Source organism: Gallus gallus, chromosome 13 (assembly GCF_016699485.2).
Source record: "Gallus gallus isolate bGalGal1 chromosome 13, bGalGal1.mat.broiler.GRCg7b, whole genome shotgun sequence".
Taxonomy (NCBI): Eukaryota; Metazoa; Chordata; class Aves; order Galliformes; family Phasianidae; genus Gallus; species Gallus gallus.
Window position 1 is genome coordinate 16,938,018 of NC_052544.1, and position 18,463 is coordinate 16,956,480.

The window sequence follows — 18,463 nt, forward strand, 5'->3', positions numbered from 1 at the left end:
ACTCACTTGTAGGCAACGTGAGTGGGGACGGCTCCCTGATTCTCTGATTCTGATTCCCTGCTGCTTGCCCAGGTGCTCCTGTAGTGCCCCCATGTAAGGGGAGTCATTGGCTGTGCTCTAAGGCTACGTCCTTTATGTGTTTGAGAGGAATTCAGAAGAATGCCCACCTCTGTTTTGTTTTAAAGCCCATGGAGTTCTCACTCCCACTTAGCCTGTCCCGTTCGTCCGCAGCTCTTTTTGGAAAGCGTCCTGGTTGTTGGTGCAGCTGTGGCTGCTGCAGTGTGCTCTCCTGAGCAGGGAGCTCTGTGCTGGTATGGGGGCTGGCTGGGGGGGACCCTGGGGCCAGGCTGCTTCCCAGCTGCAGCCAGCATCTTCGTGAGACTTTCTTCTTGTGTTTTGCAGGTCTACAACTCGAACAAGGACAATCAAAGCGAAGGCAGTAAGTATATAAGTGTATATGTGTATATTTCTTTAAGCAAACCCTCTGAGAAATGAGCGGCTCCTCCATCTGCTGCAGCAGGGCTGCTGGTGGCATCCTGCACTCACTAGCAGCTTGCCTGGCAGGACCAGAGCCCAGAGGATGAGCTTGCTTTTTCCAAGGGGAAAGAGGAACGCAGATGTAAAGACTGTGGAGCTCTTACTGGATTGAAATTGTCAACAGCACCCCCTTAAACACAAACAAAAAGAATCCAACAAAAAACAAGGCTGTTTTTACTGTACTTCAGGCAAAGACCTGAGTCAAGACAGCACTTGTTTCTCCTCCTAGACGAGTAGTTGCACCTGGTCCTGGCTCTCAGGTCCTTTGTTTCAAAACTCTTCATTGAGCCACTTCCCAGTAGTTCTGAATTGCCATAATTGCAACGCTCAGAACTGATCCCTTCCCTCCTTCCCCCAGAGCCATTGGTCGTGCAAGAGCCTGACCCACATGATGGTCGTAAACCATTTGTTTTTGTGCTGCCTCAGTCAGGGCATTTTTGTCTCGAGCAGAAGCATTTTTCTCACAATAATAGGTATAATTTGCAGATAATTTTCCTCACCCCCATTTTCAGCCCTTGCATGAAGCAGTCGCTTCTTCACTTCTGCTCTTTGTGACGTGCCTTCTCCCTTCCAGGTTGGTCTTCCATGCTGTCTTTTTGGTTCTGTGCAGCCCAGGTGATGCTCGGGGGGTTAATCACGGGGCTTCACACCCATGGGGCAGCACAGGGAATGCCCTCACTGCATGTGGTCTGTGTAGTGCAGATCAGTGTTTTCTGTCTTACAGAGAATCAAAATATGGTTTCTAGGGACAGAGAACAGGACTTGCTCAATTCTGTCCTAATCTGGCCACTAATTGTCACTGCTCTGTGTGTTCCCTGCACACAACCCCTGGCTGTGCCAGGACAGTATGTGCTGATTTGGCTCGAGGAGCTGTGTTAAATAACCATTTTCTAAACTTTATGGAGGGGTGATGCAAAAGCAGGGAAACGTTTGGGATGGGGGCGGGGGGGGAGGAGGAGCAGTGAAGCAATCCCTGCTTCTGAAAGAAGTGCTTGTCAGGCCGTGGCCTTCCCGTCTTACGTGCTGTCAGCCGGCAGTCCGTGTGGGGCCGGGTGGCTGTGCTGCAGTCGTCCTGCAGAGCAGTGCTTTTAGCGATGGGAAGAGCACGAGTCAGATGTGTTCATGGCTTTCCCAAGGCCATTTGTGCTGTCTAATCCCGGATGGCAGCTGCCAGGCTTGCAGCAGTTGCCATGTAGGTGCTCCTGGATGCTTACCTGGGGTTTCCTTGGGAAAGGGCTGCCTGGGGTTCTCCTGCCCAGGGTGGGACCCGGGCCGTGGGTGGGCTTTGAGCATTTTCACCCTTTGTCCTGGCTGCAGGTAGCCTCCCTGGGCCGGCTCCCAGCCCCCAGCAGCTCTGGGAAGCCGTGTGCTTACAGTGCTGGTGGTAATGCAGCCCACGCCGCTGTCGTGCTGTGCTCTGAGGCTGTTCAGCATTTGGCAAGGGCTGGGGAGGCTCAGACAAAGACCGAATGCCAAGTTTCTCCTTGCTCACCTTCTCCAAACAAGTACTGGGGTGTAATCAGCCCAGGAGGCTTTCAGTGTCATGTCTGTGGTGACTGTCCATCTGAAAAATGAGAACTGCAGGTCTCTGCTCTGCAGACCTGACCTCAGTGCAGCTTTGCAGCGAATTGGGACCTCAGGGTTAGGGCTGCTGCTGCACAGTCCGGTGGCAATGATCTCATACATGTGTGTGACCAAACTGCTGCTGCTGTGCTCCAACACCTGGCTGTGCTTTAGCACTCATTAGAACCATATCTGCAGCAAGCTGCTGGCCTCACCAGCCCCACTTCAGATTGATTTGGGGGCTGGCTCTGTGCCACAGAGCCCTTGTTACTGGAGCTTCCTATAAGGACTTGAAATGACTGTAATGATTGAATGGAGTCCGGATGTAATTCCTGACCCTGAAAACCTATATAACTCTGCTTCCTGCTCTTATGCTGGTCTGAAAGAGACTGAGACTTGGAGTACTACAGTGAGGTCTGCTTTTTGGCCACTATCTAATTTTACAGAGCTTTTGGATTTTACATCCTGCTGTGTGGCCAGATGGCCATCAGCCTGCAGGGTGATTTATCTTAATCTTCTTTGGGAGCTGGGAGGAAGCAATGCAGAGTGCTGGGGGCTGAGTGGGTATCAGTGTACTGCTAGAGCTGGGTGAATAGAGATGCGCTGCTTCACAAATGAAGGGGACTTGCTCTGCTCTGTGAAATAATCATAGCATCTTTTGAGTTGGAAGGGACCTTTAAAGGTCATCTAGTCCAACTCCCCTGCAATGAACAGAGACATTATAGCTCAATCAGTTGCTCAGAGCCTGGCCCATCCTGACCTTGTATGTCTCCAGGGGACATCCACCATCTCTCTGGACAACCTGTGGCGGTGCATCACTGCCCTAATTGTAAAAAATGTTCTCCTTATGTCCAATCTCAATCTCTTCTTTTTTGGTTTGAAATCATTTCCCTTTCTCCTATCCCAGCAGACCCTGCTGAAGGGTCTGTCCTCTTCCTCTCCTCACTGCTTTCACCTCCTTTTTTCACATCCACTTCATTCTCCATCCGTTCAGGATGGAAGCACAGCCCTTCCCAGTGCTCCTTGTTCCCCACAGCTTGGCAGCTCTGGTGCTTTGAGACAGCTAAGACTGAAAACTTGTTTTTCTCTGGTCTCCACTTCTCGGTTTCTTTCTCCTCTGTGGCTTTTAAACCCACAGTGGTGTTTGAAAAAAGCTCATAATGGTCATCATTGTGATGGCACTTCATTACACGGCACAGAATCAGGTACTGAGGAATGCAGGAGAGCTCGCTTTGGTCTTGCATTGCCTTGGCTGATGTGTACACATCTGGAGCCAGCAAGGTTACGTGTGGCTGAGCAGAGCTGGCTGTCTTTGTGCCCCTTCACTGATGCTCTGAAATACTGTATCAGCATGAAGTAAAAGAATTAATGGATTAAATAGAAATAATCTGGTAGGCAAAAATAGGGCAGGATGAGACCAGCTCAGTAGTGCTGGGAATATGCTGTTACACGAGGGTCAGATAAAATGTGCGTGTGCAACATTGGGAGTACAAATGATATGCATCACCTTTGCTGATTTTAGATATTTCTCTGCTGGATTACAGTATGAATACTGCATCTCAGTACTGCTTTGGAACGTTGCTCTGGAATGAAGAGCCTGTGATGTGTATCTTGGGCTGGAAGCTGTGTTTTACGTCTGTCCCCTGGGGAGCAGGAGCCTCTATGGACAGGGGAATAACGGGAGGAAGGATGTAGGCTTTGCTCCTGCAGCATGGCTGGGTGTGTGGGCAGAGTACAACGCTACCAGCCCTGCTAATAGAAGGCTGTGGATCTGCTCCCTGTTTTGATGGAGAGGCTTTAAATACAGAGGATATTTTAAATATAGAGGATGTGGATTAGGGATGCCTGTTGAGAAGAGTGCAGATAGGTTGTGCTATTCCCTGGCGGGTCTCAGAGTTTGCTCTTCACTGCTGCCTTCCCTCTCTGGTTCCCTGAGTGCAGCTGGTGGCAGCAGGCAGTTCCACAATGGTTTTAATTGGGCTAAACAGGAGCTGCGGGGTCCTGTCCCCTCCAGCAATGGTTCTTGTTGAGATCCACTGGCTGAATGCTTGGGTTTGGTGGGTTTTTGTTAGGGCTTATGCTTGCCCTGCTGCCAGGGCCTGGAGAAGGGTGAGGATGTGGATGGGACTACAGCAGAACTGGGACTGCCAAAGCTGCTGACACCACACGCTCTGCAGTTCCTACACCACGCTTGGACAGCATTGCTTTGCAGCCCATAAAGGCGGGCTGGTCTGCAGCTCCTTCCTTTCTCAGCACTTCCAGCCTGCAGACATCGTCAAACAGCCCAAAGCTACCGAGTGAGCGGAGCCAGCATAAGGGTCAGGGCTGCAGTGGATACAAATCTGACTTTCATCTCTGCTGGTGCAGTTCGGAATCATTGGGTAAATGAATGAGATAAAGGGAGGCTGCTTCTGTGGGAGGAAAATCAAGCTTTTATGATGCTCATTAAAAGTTAAATTTAAAGATGAATAAAGGCACTTTGGATATTTAATCAGATATTATTTCTGGATATAACTACTGCAAATAAATCCCCGACCTTTCCTGATCCAGAGCTCAACGAGTTGAAGAGCTTATTCATCTACTTGGGAGGATTATGCTCAGTCGTTTCCATCCGGAAGGACTGCTCCTGTTGCTCCCCTCTGCTATGGCCGAGCAGCGCAGTGAGGTGTGGGCTCAGCCCTTGCTGGGCGCTGTGGTGGGGCATGCAGGGAAGGGGACTGGTGCTTGTGCTCAGCATCAAGCATCCCAGGGGCAGAGGGAAACTGCTGCACTGTGGGAATGGTTGGTTGGCCCTTGGAGTGCGTGAGCCTGAAATGGTGAGCTGCGTTGGCTGAACAGCACTGCGCAGGGATACCAAAAGATCAGGACTAAGTTATTGCTGGGAAGCCCTGCTGAGCTGGGCCTGTCTGTACAGACGTGTTTCCACACAATGGTTTCCTGCTCCTCAGGCACCCCAGTGCTGTGTTTTGTGATCCAGGGATGCTGCAGGCTGTGTCCCTCTGATCAATGCTGCATTGCCTTTGTTGTGTCTGTGCCTGCAGGGCAGCTGGGAGCTGTGCTGAGAACCCCCAGGTGCTGAGCAAAGCGCCCTGGAGCTTTGGGATGTTTGTACATCCTGCAGCACAGGCATCCTCCAGCCTATGTGCTTGTGTTGGCTGAGCGCTCCACTGTGCTTGCCCAAAAAAATATAATAGACCTGTTTTACTGTTTCAGGTTTTTGTGCCATTCATCATGCAAGTAACAATACCGGCAGGGAGCTCAGAAGGGCTGATTAGCAAGGGCTGGCCCCGTGCAAGGCATAGGCAGCCAGTGGACTGGCAGCTTGTCACGAACCAACTGCAAATCTGTGTTTAAATAAACGATGTGAGCGGGGAGAAGGAAAGGAATAAAATTGCACGTGCCTTGCTGTGAGGACACTGCCAGCCCCGGGCTCTCCTCTGCTCCTGTTGGCCTCTACACAAGGCATGGTGTTGTCTCTTCCAACATGACAGTCCCTCATGCCTGTGCAGAAGTCAATTACGTCCTGTGCTTTTAAGATAGTGCTGTGGCTTTCCTCACTCCAGGGCTCTCCCTCTCAGGATGAGTGGTCAGCAGCACAGTGCAGTCCTTGCATAAGGTGGCCCTGGGAGCACTGTGCAGCTCCTGGCTGGAGAGTGTGGTGGGGGTGCTGGATGTCTGGGTTGCTCCCAGATGTCCGTGCAGCCCCACCTCTGCAGTGGTGTCTGGGGCTTGGTTAGCTGGGTGGTCACGGAAAGGATATGTAGGAGTTACCTGCACTCAGATCAAGCAGCTGTTCTGTGCAGCTTTCAAGGATTTATCATGTCAAAAAGATATATTTCCCCTTTTTTATTTGCAAGCAGCCTAGTGTCAGCTTTGCAGACAAAGGCCTCATTGGGTTATCTCACCTGGGTTCACATTTTGACCAGCTGTGGCTGTAAATCTTCAGCACAGCCATAGCTGCTGAGGGCAGAGATGTGGGAGGTGAGGATCAGAGCAGTGTGGAGGCTGCAGTGATGAGTGAGGGTTGTGTGCTCCCCGCACTACAACTGGTACAACGCTGTGCTCGTGTCTCTCCTCTGCGAGCACCTCATTTATCTTCTTCTCCTTCCTCCCCGTCTGAGCAGGGATGCAGCATTGCTGTGAATGCCAGCGATGGCTGCGGGATGAGCGGCGCGCGGTGGGAAGCCGTCCCTCTGCGGGGTGTTTATCACTTCTCTCTTCTCTTCCCTTTCAGCTGCCCAGTTGGATAGTATTGGCTTCAGCATTATCAAGAAATGCATACACGCTGTTGAAACAAGAGGTAGAGCACTTCACCAGATGGTCTGGTTCGGGGGAAGGCGTTGCATCTGTTCATAGCGCAGCGATTGCTTACCTGCTCTTTTCATGAACAAAAATGATTTGTTAACCCTCTGAATCCCACATCAGATAACTGCTGCGATGTGCTCACACACACACTGTGCTGAGGCACTGCCACGTGGCCTGGGCTGGCAGCGAGATCAGGGATGGGGCTGTCAGGGGGTGCAACACGGAGCTGCAGGCTGCACCAGAGTGTGCCCCCGTGCAGTAATAACACAGCATTTCCTCTCCTATGGCTGACAAACAGATGTGCATTTCAGTCCTTCTCCATGAAGAACGTGGAAAAGGCTCAAACCTAAGCCTGAAGAACTTGACGCAGTAGAATTTTTCTTAAATTGCCTTTCTGGTATGCCTTGAATGCAGATCCTACATGGTGCAGCTATACTCCCTCACCGTTAGTGCTGTGCAGCATGGTGGCCTTGGATCTTTGATTCTTGAGCTAATTGGGGTCATTACTTTTAATCAATACATGAAAGTCCTGAAATCAAAACCAATTTTTACCCTCTTCTATAATTTTGTATGTAGTCGGTGGGAGTATTTAATTATTGCTGTTGGAGGACCCAAAGAAATGAAATAAACGTTAGTGGCTCTTTTGACATTCTCCTAATGAACTCCTTATTTTTTCCAGGGATCAATGAGCAAGGACTCTACAGAATTGTTGGAGTAAACTCTAGAGTTCAAAAGCTGTTGAGTATATTGATGGGTAAGTAGCTCATACTTCGTTAAGGGCAAGTAGGCCGTGCTGCTTCAAAGTCTTGTAAACCAAGAACGGGGACTCCTGTCTGGGTACCTAATCGTGGTGACTGTGCCCTTAGGACCACAAGCTGTTAGAGGCCCGGAGGTCCCAGGGCACCACTGGCAGGTTATGGAGGTAGGACTCGTGGAGAGCATTGCTCTAACAGGTTTTGTGCTGTGGTCACTGATGCCCTACTCACGTGCGCTACAAATTTTGGCAGCCTTCCCAGATGCAAACTAAAACCTTAAAAGAAGGAGCTGAAAGCTTTGGTTTTTAATCTCGTAGCTCCCTCAGTGTTCCCAGAATACTTTTTAATTATTTTCTGGTGTGCTGCATGCTGCCTGTGGCTCTGACTTTCTCCTTGGACCTTCCTGTGCCTGTTTTAACATAGTCTTGCTCAGAGCTTTCAAGCATGCGTTTCCTCATGCCTGAGGCATTGGGTCCCACAGTTCTGAGTGCTCGGGGGCAGAGGAGCTGTCAGGTCACGCTGTGGCAGAGCCTGGTGCTGACAACGTGGCCCCGGCGTGCAGCCACAGAGCTGCTGCCAGCAGCCCTCAGCAGCCTCTCCTCACCCCAGACTGATGCGGTGGCAGGAGAGAAGCAGCAGGCTCTGTCCTGGCCTCTGCTGGGCACCAAATCTGTGGGGTCAGGCAGGTCTTGTGGCTGCAGTGAGCTGCCGGGCGGCTGTGGGGCTGTGCTGGCTGTCCTGGGGTGGTTCCTGGGTAGAGTGGTGGGTTTCCATCACTCCGTGACCAACTGAGCCGTTGGTTGGGTTACACCTCTGGGTCTGCACTGTAGAATTTGTAGCCTGACTCACAGCTCAACTTCTGTGTTGACCACGACCCAGTGGTTATACTTGCCTTTAAAAGAAGTGTGAGTCATTTCCCTCTCCTCATCTCTGGTCTTTTCTCCTGCCCAGGAGAGCCACCTGTGTCCCTTTCTGCAGTTGATGCTGGGGCTGGGGCTGTGGCTATAACTGTGACTGAGCTGCTCCTGAGAACCAGCTGGGGGCATTTGCACCCCAGCTGCAGCCCTGGGGTGGTGTGTCCATTTAGATGCGCCTGAAAAGCATTTAAGAACCGTTTGGTGCAAATCCCACTTGAGCTGGAGCAACAGCTGCACCCCTCCAGCCCTGTCTGATGGTTCTCAGGCTTGGCAAAACCACATATGAGTTAGGTGGAGTAATGCAGAAATGAGCACCTAATAATTTGTCATTTCCAGACTTTAGGAACGTGATTGTTACTTATTTGGACAAATGAGGGAGGATTATGGTCATCTTCCTCTTTTTATTTGCTTACTGTCTTTCCCTTGCAATGTAGTTTCTGTTTCCTTCCTTCACAAAACCTCAGTGCTACTTTCTCTATGCATTTCTCCTTGCAAAAAGTTTTAGTCCGTTGCGTTCCACTCTGAATGTCTTTCCTCCTTTCATCCCTATTCCTCCTCCTTTTCCCCCACTGAAGTTCTCTCTGAGCCGACGTCAGCAGTAACCTCCTCAAAGTTGGTAATCCAGAGAGACTATTAGGAACCAGAAGGATAAGGCTCTAAATCACAGCCCCCGTCTCTCTCCTGACGCAAGGGGACATGGCTGCATCAGTTCTGCTCTGGCATTTGGAAAGTTCGCTGCAGTCACAAGAGCTGGTGACTGCCTGTTTTTCTTTTATTAGTACAAGTTTGGCATAGGCCCTGGAGCATGTGAGTACGTCCTGCTGGCCACGCAGATAAGCCAGCTCTGTCTCATGGTGCGCACATTTGGCACCGTTGCGTTAGAGCATCAGTTAAAGAGCATTGCTGCTCACTGATAAAAATAGGCCCGGGTGCCGTGCAGCATGGCGGCTCTGCCGTGCCAGCTCCTCTGCCCGTGGCCTCCGTAGCAGTGTGTATCATCTCGAGAGCTGCAGGGTGACTGAACCTGCTCTATTCTCCCATGGCCAAGCTCCATCCCGTCGGCCTCATGGTTGCATCAGTTCTGATCAGAGGCTGTGACAGATGGCAAAACTTGCTTGTTTTAAGAGCTCTTTGGAGCTGGGAGGGATTCAAAGTTTTGGACACCGTCCAGCATCCATTATCTTCTCAGTGACCGAAGCCACTCAGCTCTTGACCTCGTGTCTCATAACGTGGTGACATACAGTCAGTGTTTTCTCTTTGTCGTGGCGTCTTCATTAGCTGTCGGCACTGGGAGGCCGAGGAGAGGTGGGTGTGTGCTCAGGGACTGCCTGCTGGGTGTTGGCAGCATCCCCCCGTTATGGCCCCCCGTCACCAGGACTCTGCAGACCCAGCTCTCCCCACCTTTCTCTCGATCACCAGCAGCTGAACTATCCTTGTGTGGAGCTGGCATTTGGACTGTCTGCAAGGAAAGTGTTGAACTGAAACGTGTCAGCTGTCAAAGCCTCTCTTGTTCTGTGCCGTCCCCCTTCCTCGGTGCCCTGAAGGTAGCAGCACCGCTTGGTGCAAAAGTTTGTGTTTGCATCCAACCCTCATGAAAAGCAAAGCCAGATTTTGCTTGCAACTCCTTATATTTAGAAATGAATGTGGGCAGCGTCAGTGATTCACACGCAGTTTAAATGGCAAAAAGATTGAGTTTCAGCGTGCGGCGGCTGATGTAAGCGACACTGCCGGGAGGGCCCTCCTGCTTTGCAGAGGCCGTTGCTGTGCCGTGCTGCAGTGCTGCGGGGTCAGGGCAGAGCCCCGCGCCTTGCAGGAGCTCCGGGTGGAGCAGGCAGTGTTTGTGCCCCATGGGGCTTGTGGGGGCAGCTCAGCTGTGGGAGCATCAGCTGCCTTTCTTCAGCCTTCCCTATACTGCCAAAATGAGGACAAATCCCAGCAATAGAGCTTGGTCAGTTGGAGCACTGACGGAAGGGCTTTCTGCCGAGGGCGCTGGTGCCAGCAGGCAGATCTGCTGTAGCTGCTCTGAGCTGAGCGTGGGCTCACCGGCGTGGGCTGTGCTTGTTGTCACCGCTGCCTGGGGTGCGGTGTGAGGCGGTGGGGGCGGCGTCCTCCAGGTCATGGCTGCTGTCACCCAATGTCTTACGGCTGTTCTGGAAGTCTCTCCTGCCACCCAAGGGCGGGTGGGAATTAGGCTGGGTGGTGAGCTTGTGCTCCGGGCACTCCATCTCATCATGCAGAAATTGGTGTGGAATTGACGCTGTCTTTCTTATGGCAACAGCTTTCTCTGTCCCCAGGAAATAGATGGAGAAATTCCATGAGGATGGGCTTTGGGCAGGAGCAGTGCTGGGCGGCAGGGGGCTGCTGTGCTGTGCTGTGCTGTGCTGGGGCTGTGTGCCCAGTGTGGGCTCCTGCTGCCAGCCCACGTCCTGTCCCCAGCCCCTCTATGGTCACCTGGAGTGCAAGGACACCATAGGAGAAAGAAAGACGAGAAGGGACAACACGCTCTATTTTCTTCCTTAGATCTGTCTGGAGTTGTGCCACTTCCTCTTCTTCCTTCACGTACCCACATGTGAGGCTGTAAGCGATGAATTCCTTTGCTCTGCAGCCCACGGAGAGCAGGACAAATGTCCCGTGTGGCATTGGTAGCCGTGCAGAACGAGCTCCCACCAGACAGCAGTGGGCAGCGATGCTGCAGTGTCACAGCGTGAGCAAAATGCTTCCTTCAGTCTCTGCTGGAATCAAAGGCCGAGGGAAATTAATTTTTTACTCTTTCCCCATAGCGTTTCTGTGTACTGAGAGACATCCGAGCAGTAATGACAGCAGTGGGGAACTTCGGGGTTAAAGCTGCTCTGGGCCTGCTTTGTGGGCTCTATCTCACATTTACTCCGGTCCGTATGGAAGTTTGTCCCTGAGCCAGGAGTTCCCGTGTGCTGCCGGCTGCGTCCATCGCTCACCTGGCAGGCAGATGCTGCCTCTGTAACGCAGCACCGTAGCAGTGTGCAGGCTGGTAAATGTGAAGGTCGGGGAGAGCTGCTTATCAGCGCCGGGTCTCTGCATGTGAGCAGCCGTGCACCATCACCTGCCGTGCCAGGAACCGTATTTAACAACTCCTGGATGACCTTTCGAAAAGACGTCTGGTTGGGAGCTGTTGGCTCAGCTCCAGCGTAGGCTTTGCCATTAAAAAGATGTTCTTTGGTTTGTTTTTAGGTTTTTGTTTGCCTTTTTCTTGTGACGGGCTTATCTTCGGTCTGTTAGAATTGCCTCCTTAGGAAGGCTGTGCAGGGGGAAGCTGCCTTGGCATGGAGGAGGAAGGATGGTGTTCACTTGTGATTAATGCAGGGCACGTAATCTGGGTGTGAATGTGCATTTCTTCAATGGTTACTTTTGCAGGCGTTCCTCTTCTTGTGAATTAAACTGAGGGAAATCCGAACTCTCATTCGATGCAGTATTTTAATTCATTTAAAAATTCCACCATGTTTATCTGTTCCTTTAAAACTCACAAGCACGTCACGCGTCTGTGAGGTGTAGGTACTGCAGAGCTGCCTTTGGCACCCGCTGTTGGCAGCTGCACCCGGCAGCAGCGCCCGGCCGTGGGGCTCGTCCTGCTCAGCCTGCGGGCACGTTGTGGTCCTGTGTTGCCAGAGGGTCCCACTGCTGTTTCTCCTGAGGCCTGGAGGGGTTTGCCATGGTTTCGCTGAGGTCAGAGCATGTTTGTGTCCTGCTGCCTCCTCCTGCCCGGCAGTGCCCAGCACGTCCCTCACTGCCGCTGTGTGGGGTTGTGCTCTTTGCTCTCAGTACTCTGAGCCTTTAAGTGCTGGTGTGAGATTCCCATGGCCAGGCTGGTTCATGCCGGTGTGCTGGTGGTTTCTAAGCTGTCTGTTTCTAATCGTCAGCAAGGAGTCAGGAGCGGTGTCACCCACTTTGTCTATGGTGCCTGGTCACCAAGCGTGGCCAGTGGTGTGCTCCTGGTGCTGCACGTGGCCGGAGTGGTGGGGCAGGGAGCGCCAGCCCTGTTGGGCTGTGATTCTTCTGCTGAGTCCTGCAGGGATCTGTGATTGTCTTCTTCTGAGTCGTGTCCGTGCACTGCCATCACTGCTGTCATCGACCACCGCAGTGCCCCGCACCCTGCTCAGTGCCGTGCTTTGGGTCCGGCTGCCAGACTCATTGCTCGTGACTGATGTTTTTCTTTTCTGCTCTGTTTTCTTGTCCCATGCAAGTGAGCGTGTCCCATCTCTGGTGATGAAGTCGGCTTCCCTGAGAAGCGCCTGCTGGGGAACAGCTTTGTGGTCTTTGGGGTTTGGAAGAGCTATGAGAATGGGACGTGATGAGCGTCCATGCAGCTGGCTGTGCTCTGCTGGCGCTGAGTGGTACGAGCTGGGATTGTCTTCACTTGAGTTCACTTGTGTGCTTTTTTTCTTCTTTCTTAGATCCAAAGACTGCCACCGAAACAGAAACGGAGATCTGTGCAGAATGGGAGATAAAGACCATCACTAGTGCCCTGAAAACGTACCTGAGGTGAGGGGAGCAGGGCTGGTCTGTTGTGCAGCTTGAGGACCAGTTCCATGATGATCACAGGCATTACTGCCTACTATTGTGGATATTTAACAAAAGCATTTATAAACAAAGAAGAAATTGCCCTTAGAGAATTCACTCTTTTTCCTTGACCCTCTGGCTTGCTTGAGCCGAACAGGGGGAATATGCTCAGCTCTCTGACAAATGCATATATCGTATGAATGTAATGAAAGGGCTCCTCACGTGCCCTACCCTGGTGTAGGCTTTTCTCTGAGCCTTTCACTGCAGGCTTCTGCCTGAGGAGTGCATGGGGAAGGTGGGCACAGCCCTCCTGTGAGGCAGTTGTTACAGTCCCTTCTCAGAACTGGGTGCTAAGCTTTAAGTAAGTAATAATTTCCGTATGAAAGCTGATGCCATTATCATGTGCCTTATCATCCAGAAATGTTAGTTTCTTGGCAGCAGTCAGCATGTTATTCTCGACAACATGCTTCTACCTGTTGTGTCTGCAGGTTTTTGCTTTGTGTTGGCCTTCTGTGTGTTGGGTTGGGGTTTTTTTTGAGACATGGAGAGCAAGAGAGAAGCTAAATCCAATTAGAGCGATGAGTATAATTAGCGTGGTGGATCTCAGCCTAGAAAATCACAAAACACTGCATAATTTTGTATGATTGGCAACCTTTGTTCCAGAGCTTGAACTGTTTGTAAGGCGGCGAGGAATGTCAGCAGCACTGAGATGTCCCACTGAAGGGATGTGGAGGTGGGAGGGAGAATGGGAAGTGTAATGGGAACAGTGGCTGTTACCGTTTTATGACTGGGCTTGTTTCTCTTTTTAGTTTATTTTTAAACTCGGAAATCACAGACTCACTGATGTACAAAGCTTTGTTTTGCAGTGGTACTGAAGGAATGCCAAAATTGAGAATGAATTCAGTATGGTACAAAAAAAGGGAGGGAGAATAAACTGAAGGTACTTCAATGGATCTTCTGCCTTCCGATGAGAGGGATCAATTAGAGTTGTTGCTGCTTCATTCTGCTCTTAAAGAACAGAGCTGAATTTGGTGATGGCAGAGCTTTATTGCTGCAGTTCTGTGGATGGTGTTAGTCACTGTGTGCTGTGTGTGATACCTTTTTATCTTCCAGAATGCTTCCGGGGCCGCTCATGATGTACCAGTTTCAAAGGAGCTTCATCAAAGCAGCAAGTGAGTTTGTTGATGTTTACAGCATGGGGCCAGAAAAGGAGCAGGACTTGCAAGCAGCTGAGCATAACCTCTACCCTGCTGCTCTCCCACTGATCCCTTGTTCTTAAATCTTGGAGAGCAGAACAAGAATTGAGATGCAAGGGGCAGGGTGTTGTGTGGGACTTTCTGGATAAACAGCAAACACGTAGTCAGGTTTAGAGGAGAGCTGTCTGATGGCAGCAGTTGCTGGTGCACGTATTTCTTCTTCTGACCATCAACCTCCAAAACGAGGGAGGCTGTTGTTCAAACAACACCTACACTGTTCTGATTTTATCAGTTGCGGTTCCAGCGTCTGAGCTCCTTTCCTTTGTCTGCCCTGGGAGCATGCTTTATATGGGAGCATGCTTTATATGGGAGCATGCTTTATATGGGAGCAGGCGGCTGTCAGAGCTGTGTGCTGCGGGACGGTGGGTGAGGAGGGCTCCCGTTGGTGGTCACGTTGGCAGTGGCCTCCTGGGCAGGGGTGGAGGCAGGGGCTGCTCGGATGGCTCCTGCTCAGGCTGTGGGGCACAGCCGCAGCCCCGAGACTGCAGGCTGCCACCTTCCCAGGCTCTGTGCTGAGCACACACTGTGCTTGGGAGCACGTTGGATGGGAGCTGGTGCTTCCTGTTGTTGAATGCTCTGGTTACGGCCAGCCCGTTTCCTGATCACAGCTGACTTCTCGTATGGCTGGCATCTGCTCTCAGCCCGCTGTTCCAGCCCGTTGGTTTTTTACTTTTTCAAACAACCGATTGGAGCTGGTAAAGAGGAAAAACTGCTGTGGAGAATACCCACAGTGTGCCTGGTGTGGGTTGGAGGTAGGGAGTGGGAGCCTTGGGTCCCTGGCATGTCTGTCTGGGTTACTGTTTGGGCCCGTGTGCCCTTTTCTATAATAAGCCCCTGATGCAGAGATGAATCATCTTTTATTTCCACTGCAGAACTGGAGAATCAGGAATCCAGGGTGTCAGAGATCCACAGCCTCGTTCATCGGCTCCCGGAGAAAAACAGGCAGATGCTGCACTTGCTCATGAACCACTTGGCAAAGTACGTATATGACTGATATGTTTTTCTCTCCATTTTCCACTTCCTCTGAAAGTTAACAGTGACAAAAAAAGTTTCCTTGTGTGTGTGGTGTTGAGTCATATCTGGTTGACAACCAAGTGGAAACCTGTGTGTGAGTGAGATGGGAGAGCAGGAGGTGGACAGCCCAGTGCCGTCCTGCAGTGGTTTGGCAGCGTGCTGTGCTGGCTGCAGGATGAGCCAGGTTAAGAGCTTTGCGGGGGTTCAGATTGAGCCTGGGATTGAAGGACTGACAGATATTTCTTTGCGACAATAGGAGACTATTCGTGGGCGTATTTTCTACCTTAAAGCAACTCAACTCATCAATACTTCTAGGTTACCTTGAAACTTTTCAAGGGCAAAGGAGCTGGGTGATTTTTTTGCCTTCAATGACAGAGCTGACCTGTAATTTCCCATCTTCCTGCTCCTGCTGGTTGCCGTGGAAACCTTTGATTAGTGCTTAGGAAGTGAAAGCATCACAAGGTGTTTGTGCCAGCCCGAAGGCTGCTGGGTCGCTGGGTGAGCAGAGGGGCTGGGCAGGACCCACAGACCCGGGGCTGTTCCTCAGCAGAGCCTTTGAAAAGAAAATCTGGGAAAACCCAAAGTTATCTATTTCAGAGAAAAAATAATAAACAATACTTGAAATGTGCTTAAAAACGACTCCAGATGTTTTCTGATGACATGTGTTTGTATCTGTTCCATGGCCTCTCCCCAGCAAGGCTGTTAAAAACCAAAGGGCTGGTTTAGATCTCAGTTTCAAAACCTTCTGCATTTACGGGCTGCAGCCAAGGGAAAGACAGTTCCAGGTACTCCCATCGGCCAAATATGTGCAAGGAGTCGCATAGCTGCTGAAGTGCTTTTCATTTAAAGGAAAACCTGGTGGTGTTTGAGTGTGAGATGCGGAGTCAGGGAGGCAGGTAATACAATGGGCTTCCAGCTGTTTTAGTAGGGAAGGAACTAAAACAAAACACAAACAAACAATGAGTGGTAGTGGTGCTTGCTATATTAGGAAGAGAAACAGCTCATAGTGTTCAATGGGAAAAAAATGATCTTGGAGAAAGGCAGGAAGCTGCAGGGATCAGAGCCTGTTCTGTTCCAGCGGCTCTGGGGCTGACCGCCCTCACTGAGCTTGGGGTGCTCCCAGTGTGTGTGATGGAGGAAGGGCTTTTGTGTAGGGTGGCAGTGGGATGTCCCTGCAGGCAGAGCAGCCCAGACCCCGCAGCCAGGTGCTGCTCCAGGGGTACTGGTGCCAGACCCAGTCCTGCCCCCGCTCCTCCTGCCCCATGGCATCCCACTGGGTTTGGGGTCTGTGTAGGTGAGCCGGCTGAGCACACAGCCAGGCCGGGTGGCTTGCAGGCGGTCTGAAGTGTGGGTGAAGCTTCGCATCTGCAGCAGATGGTTGCAGGGAGGCAGAGAGCAGAAGGATGGGTGTCCTGCAGCCCACGGGGGTTTGGGTGCTGTGGGTGGGCCGGTGCGGGGGGCAGCCAGCAGTGGTGTCAGAGCAGGCCAGGCAGGGCCCTGCTGCCCCACTGCAGCTCTTGGAGGGGTTGCCTCATCTCCTTCCTCTTTTTCTTAAGTACCCTATGAATAATCAAGATTTGCATTTTCATCGGATGAGCTAACAAATATTTCTCACAGAATTACTGTGGAGATCGCTAACGCTAAAAAGAGAACTCCGTGTTGGTCACATAGCGGAGCTGTGGTCTGTCCCGCCTCGTGTCACATCTCCTACACGTTTTGTTTGCGTGTTTTGCTGTTGCTTACTGAAAAGGGAAACCAGGCTGCTTGTTTGGCACTGCTGATAGCAGTGAGGGAGCCCAGCTCACACAGCCCGTGCATATGGCAGTTATTGTACAAGTGAACACTGAGGCAAGGTAAGCACTGGTGAGGTGGTGGAGTTGTGCCCTTTTTGCCTTTACACCTCTTTGTGCTGCCTCTGGGCAGCGTCCGGGCTGCATCCCCTGAGACACCACATGAGCAGGGGCTGTCAGCGCCCCGCATCAGTGCCCCGCGCTGCACTTGTCCTCCTCTGCTCTGCTGACACCATTTCCAGGGAAACTTGCCACTGTTGTGTTAATCTTTGACCCGTGAATAGGTGAAACCTTTAATTTTCCTCCTTGGGACATGCTCACACTGCTGAGATCTCTGTGATAAACCCAGCTGTGAGTTATTGCTCCTGAAAGATGGGGACCAGTTTGTTCTGGTGTTTTCTCAGGAGGATCTGTGCTGAAAAACCCAACCTTGTGCCCAGGACACTTCTAAGGATGCTCCAGGAACATCTGTGCTTTGCTTCCAAATGCCATTGTACCGATGGCATGCAGCAGCTCTGGTGAAGCCTGTTGTTCCCTGGCCATGTCAGCTGAGTTAGCGCAGCACGGGGTGCTGTGAGCTCGGGGATGGCCATGCTGGAGGCTGGAGATGGTTGAGAAAGTTACTGGTCGTGTTAGCAGAGTTTACAGTGTCATCCCCATCGTTCTGCTCTCCTTTCGTGTGCTTTGTAGGTGCGAAGCAGGAGGTTTTAGAGCACATTCTTTGCATTTCTTTGACAGCTGGGCTGGTGCTTGCTGCAGTGGGCAGGGCTGGGTGACAGTCCTGTGCTGCTGCCCGCTGCATCGCACGGCTGCTGGCGCCCGGCCCGTGGGGCAGAGCTGCCTGTGCCCAGGGCACGCACACCTCTCCTTGCAAAAGGTCAAAGCGATTATTGGGGTTGCAGCAGAAATGTGTGTACGTGTGTTCAGCAAAATTAATTATCTTTGATCGTTCCCCGCTGTGGCCTGGCCAGCAGTGACTCGCTCCCTCTGTTTTTGCTGCGGTGGTGTTTTCTGGTTTACGTGTTTCACCGCCGTGGCGCTGATTGCCATCTCCCGCCCAGAGCACTTCCCACGTGTCAGCGCCGACGGTTCCCATGGCAGATCCAGCAGTAACAGCAGGATGGGGCTCTGCCCAACCGAGCGCTGCTGGCAAAGGAGGGGGAGAAAAAATCTGCTGGGCTCTCGTGCCCGGCAGTGCGGCCCGGTGCTTGGCGTGGCTGGCCGGAGCCGGGCTGGCCGTGGTGGCCTCTCTGCGGAGCTCGGTGCCTGGCAGCTCTGGGACACGCAGCGCAGCACCGGGGCGGCCGCTTCCTGCCATTCCCTCCAGTTGTTTTCCCCGTCTTCCCCCGAAGGTGCAGCAGCGATGCGGCTGACGCCTCTTGGCACGGCAGGTCTGATTTCATCCCCGTGGCAGCTGTTTATGTTGCTGTCTGGTAACTATTCATTTGCTTGATTTATGTATTACTTCCAGTAAGTCATTCTTGTCCAGGACGTTCTGGAAATTTCCACTAGCCTCTGAGGCCTTTAAGATACGCTTCTCTTGTATGTTCTTGGCCTGATTTGGCTGCCAAAAGAAAACAGCGAGCGAGATCTCTTGACCTTGCATGGAAAGTGTAGCAGCGTTCCTCCCTCTTCCTCGCTTTGGGAATGGCGCCGCGCTCCGCCAGCCCCGCCAGGGCTCACTTCTGCACAGGGAGCGCTGCGGATGCGGAGCGTTGCAGTGATCCGTAGGGTCTGGGCGCTCGCTGGGTGCCAGCGGGCAGCATTTGGTGGAGGGAAGGTGGCAGGTCCGT

The 18,463-nt window shown here is 52.0% G+C and overlaps 1 protein-coding gene across 4 annotated transcripts in view; it reads left to right on the forward strand.

The window, feature by feature from the left end:
* The window catches only part of ARHGAP26 (Rho GTPase activating protein 26), a 100,778-nt gene that overhangs the window by 46,320 nt on the left and 35,995 nt on the right, over nucleotides 1-18,463 (forward strand). For all 4 annotated transcript variants that reach the window (NM_205194.3, XM_015294012.4, XM_015294013.4 and 1 more), the window contains exons 12-17: nucleotides 403-439; nucleotides 6,335-6,400; nucleotides 7,085-7,159; nucleotides 12,505-12,592; nucleotides 13,724-13,782; nucleotides 14,739-14,844. In NM_205194.3, the coding sequence (NP_990525.3) occupies nucleotides 403-439; nucleotides 6,335-6,400; nucleotides 7,085-7,159; nucleotides 12,505-12,592; nucleotides 13,724-13,782; nucleotides 14,739-14,844 (431 nt within the window). The remainder of the gene's footprint in view (nucleotides 1-402; nucleotides 440-6,334; nucleotides 6,401-7,084; nucleotides 7,160-12,504; nucleotides 12,593-13,723; nucleotides 13,783-14,738; nucleotides 14,845-18,463) is intronic.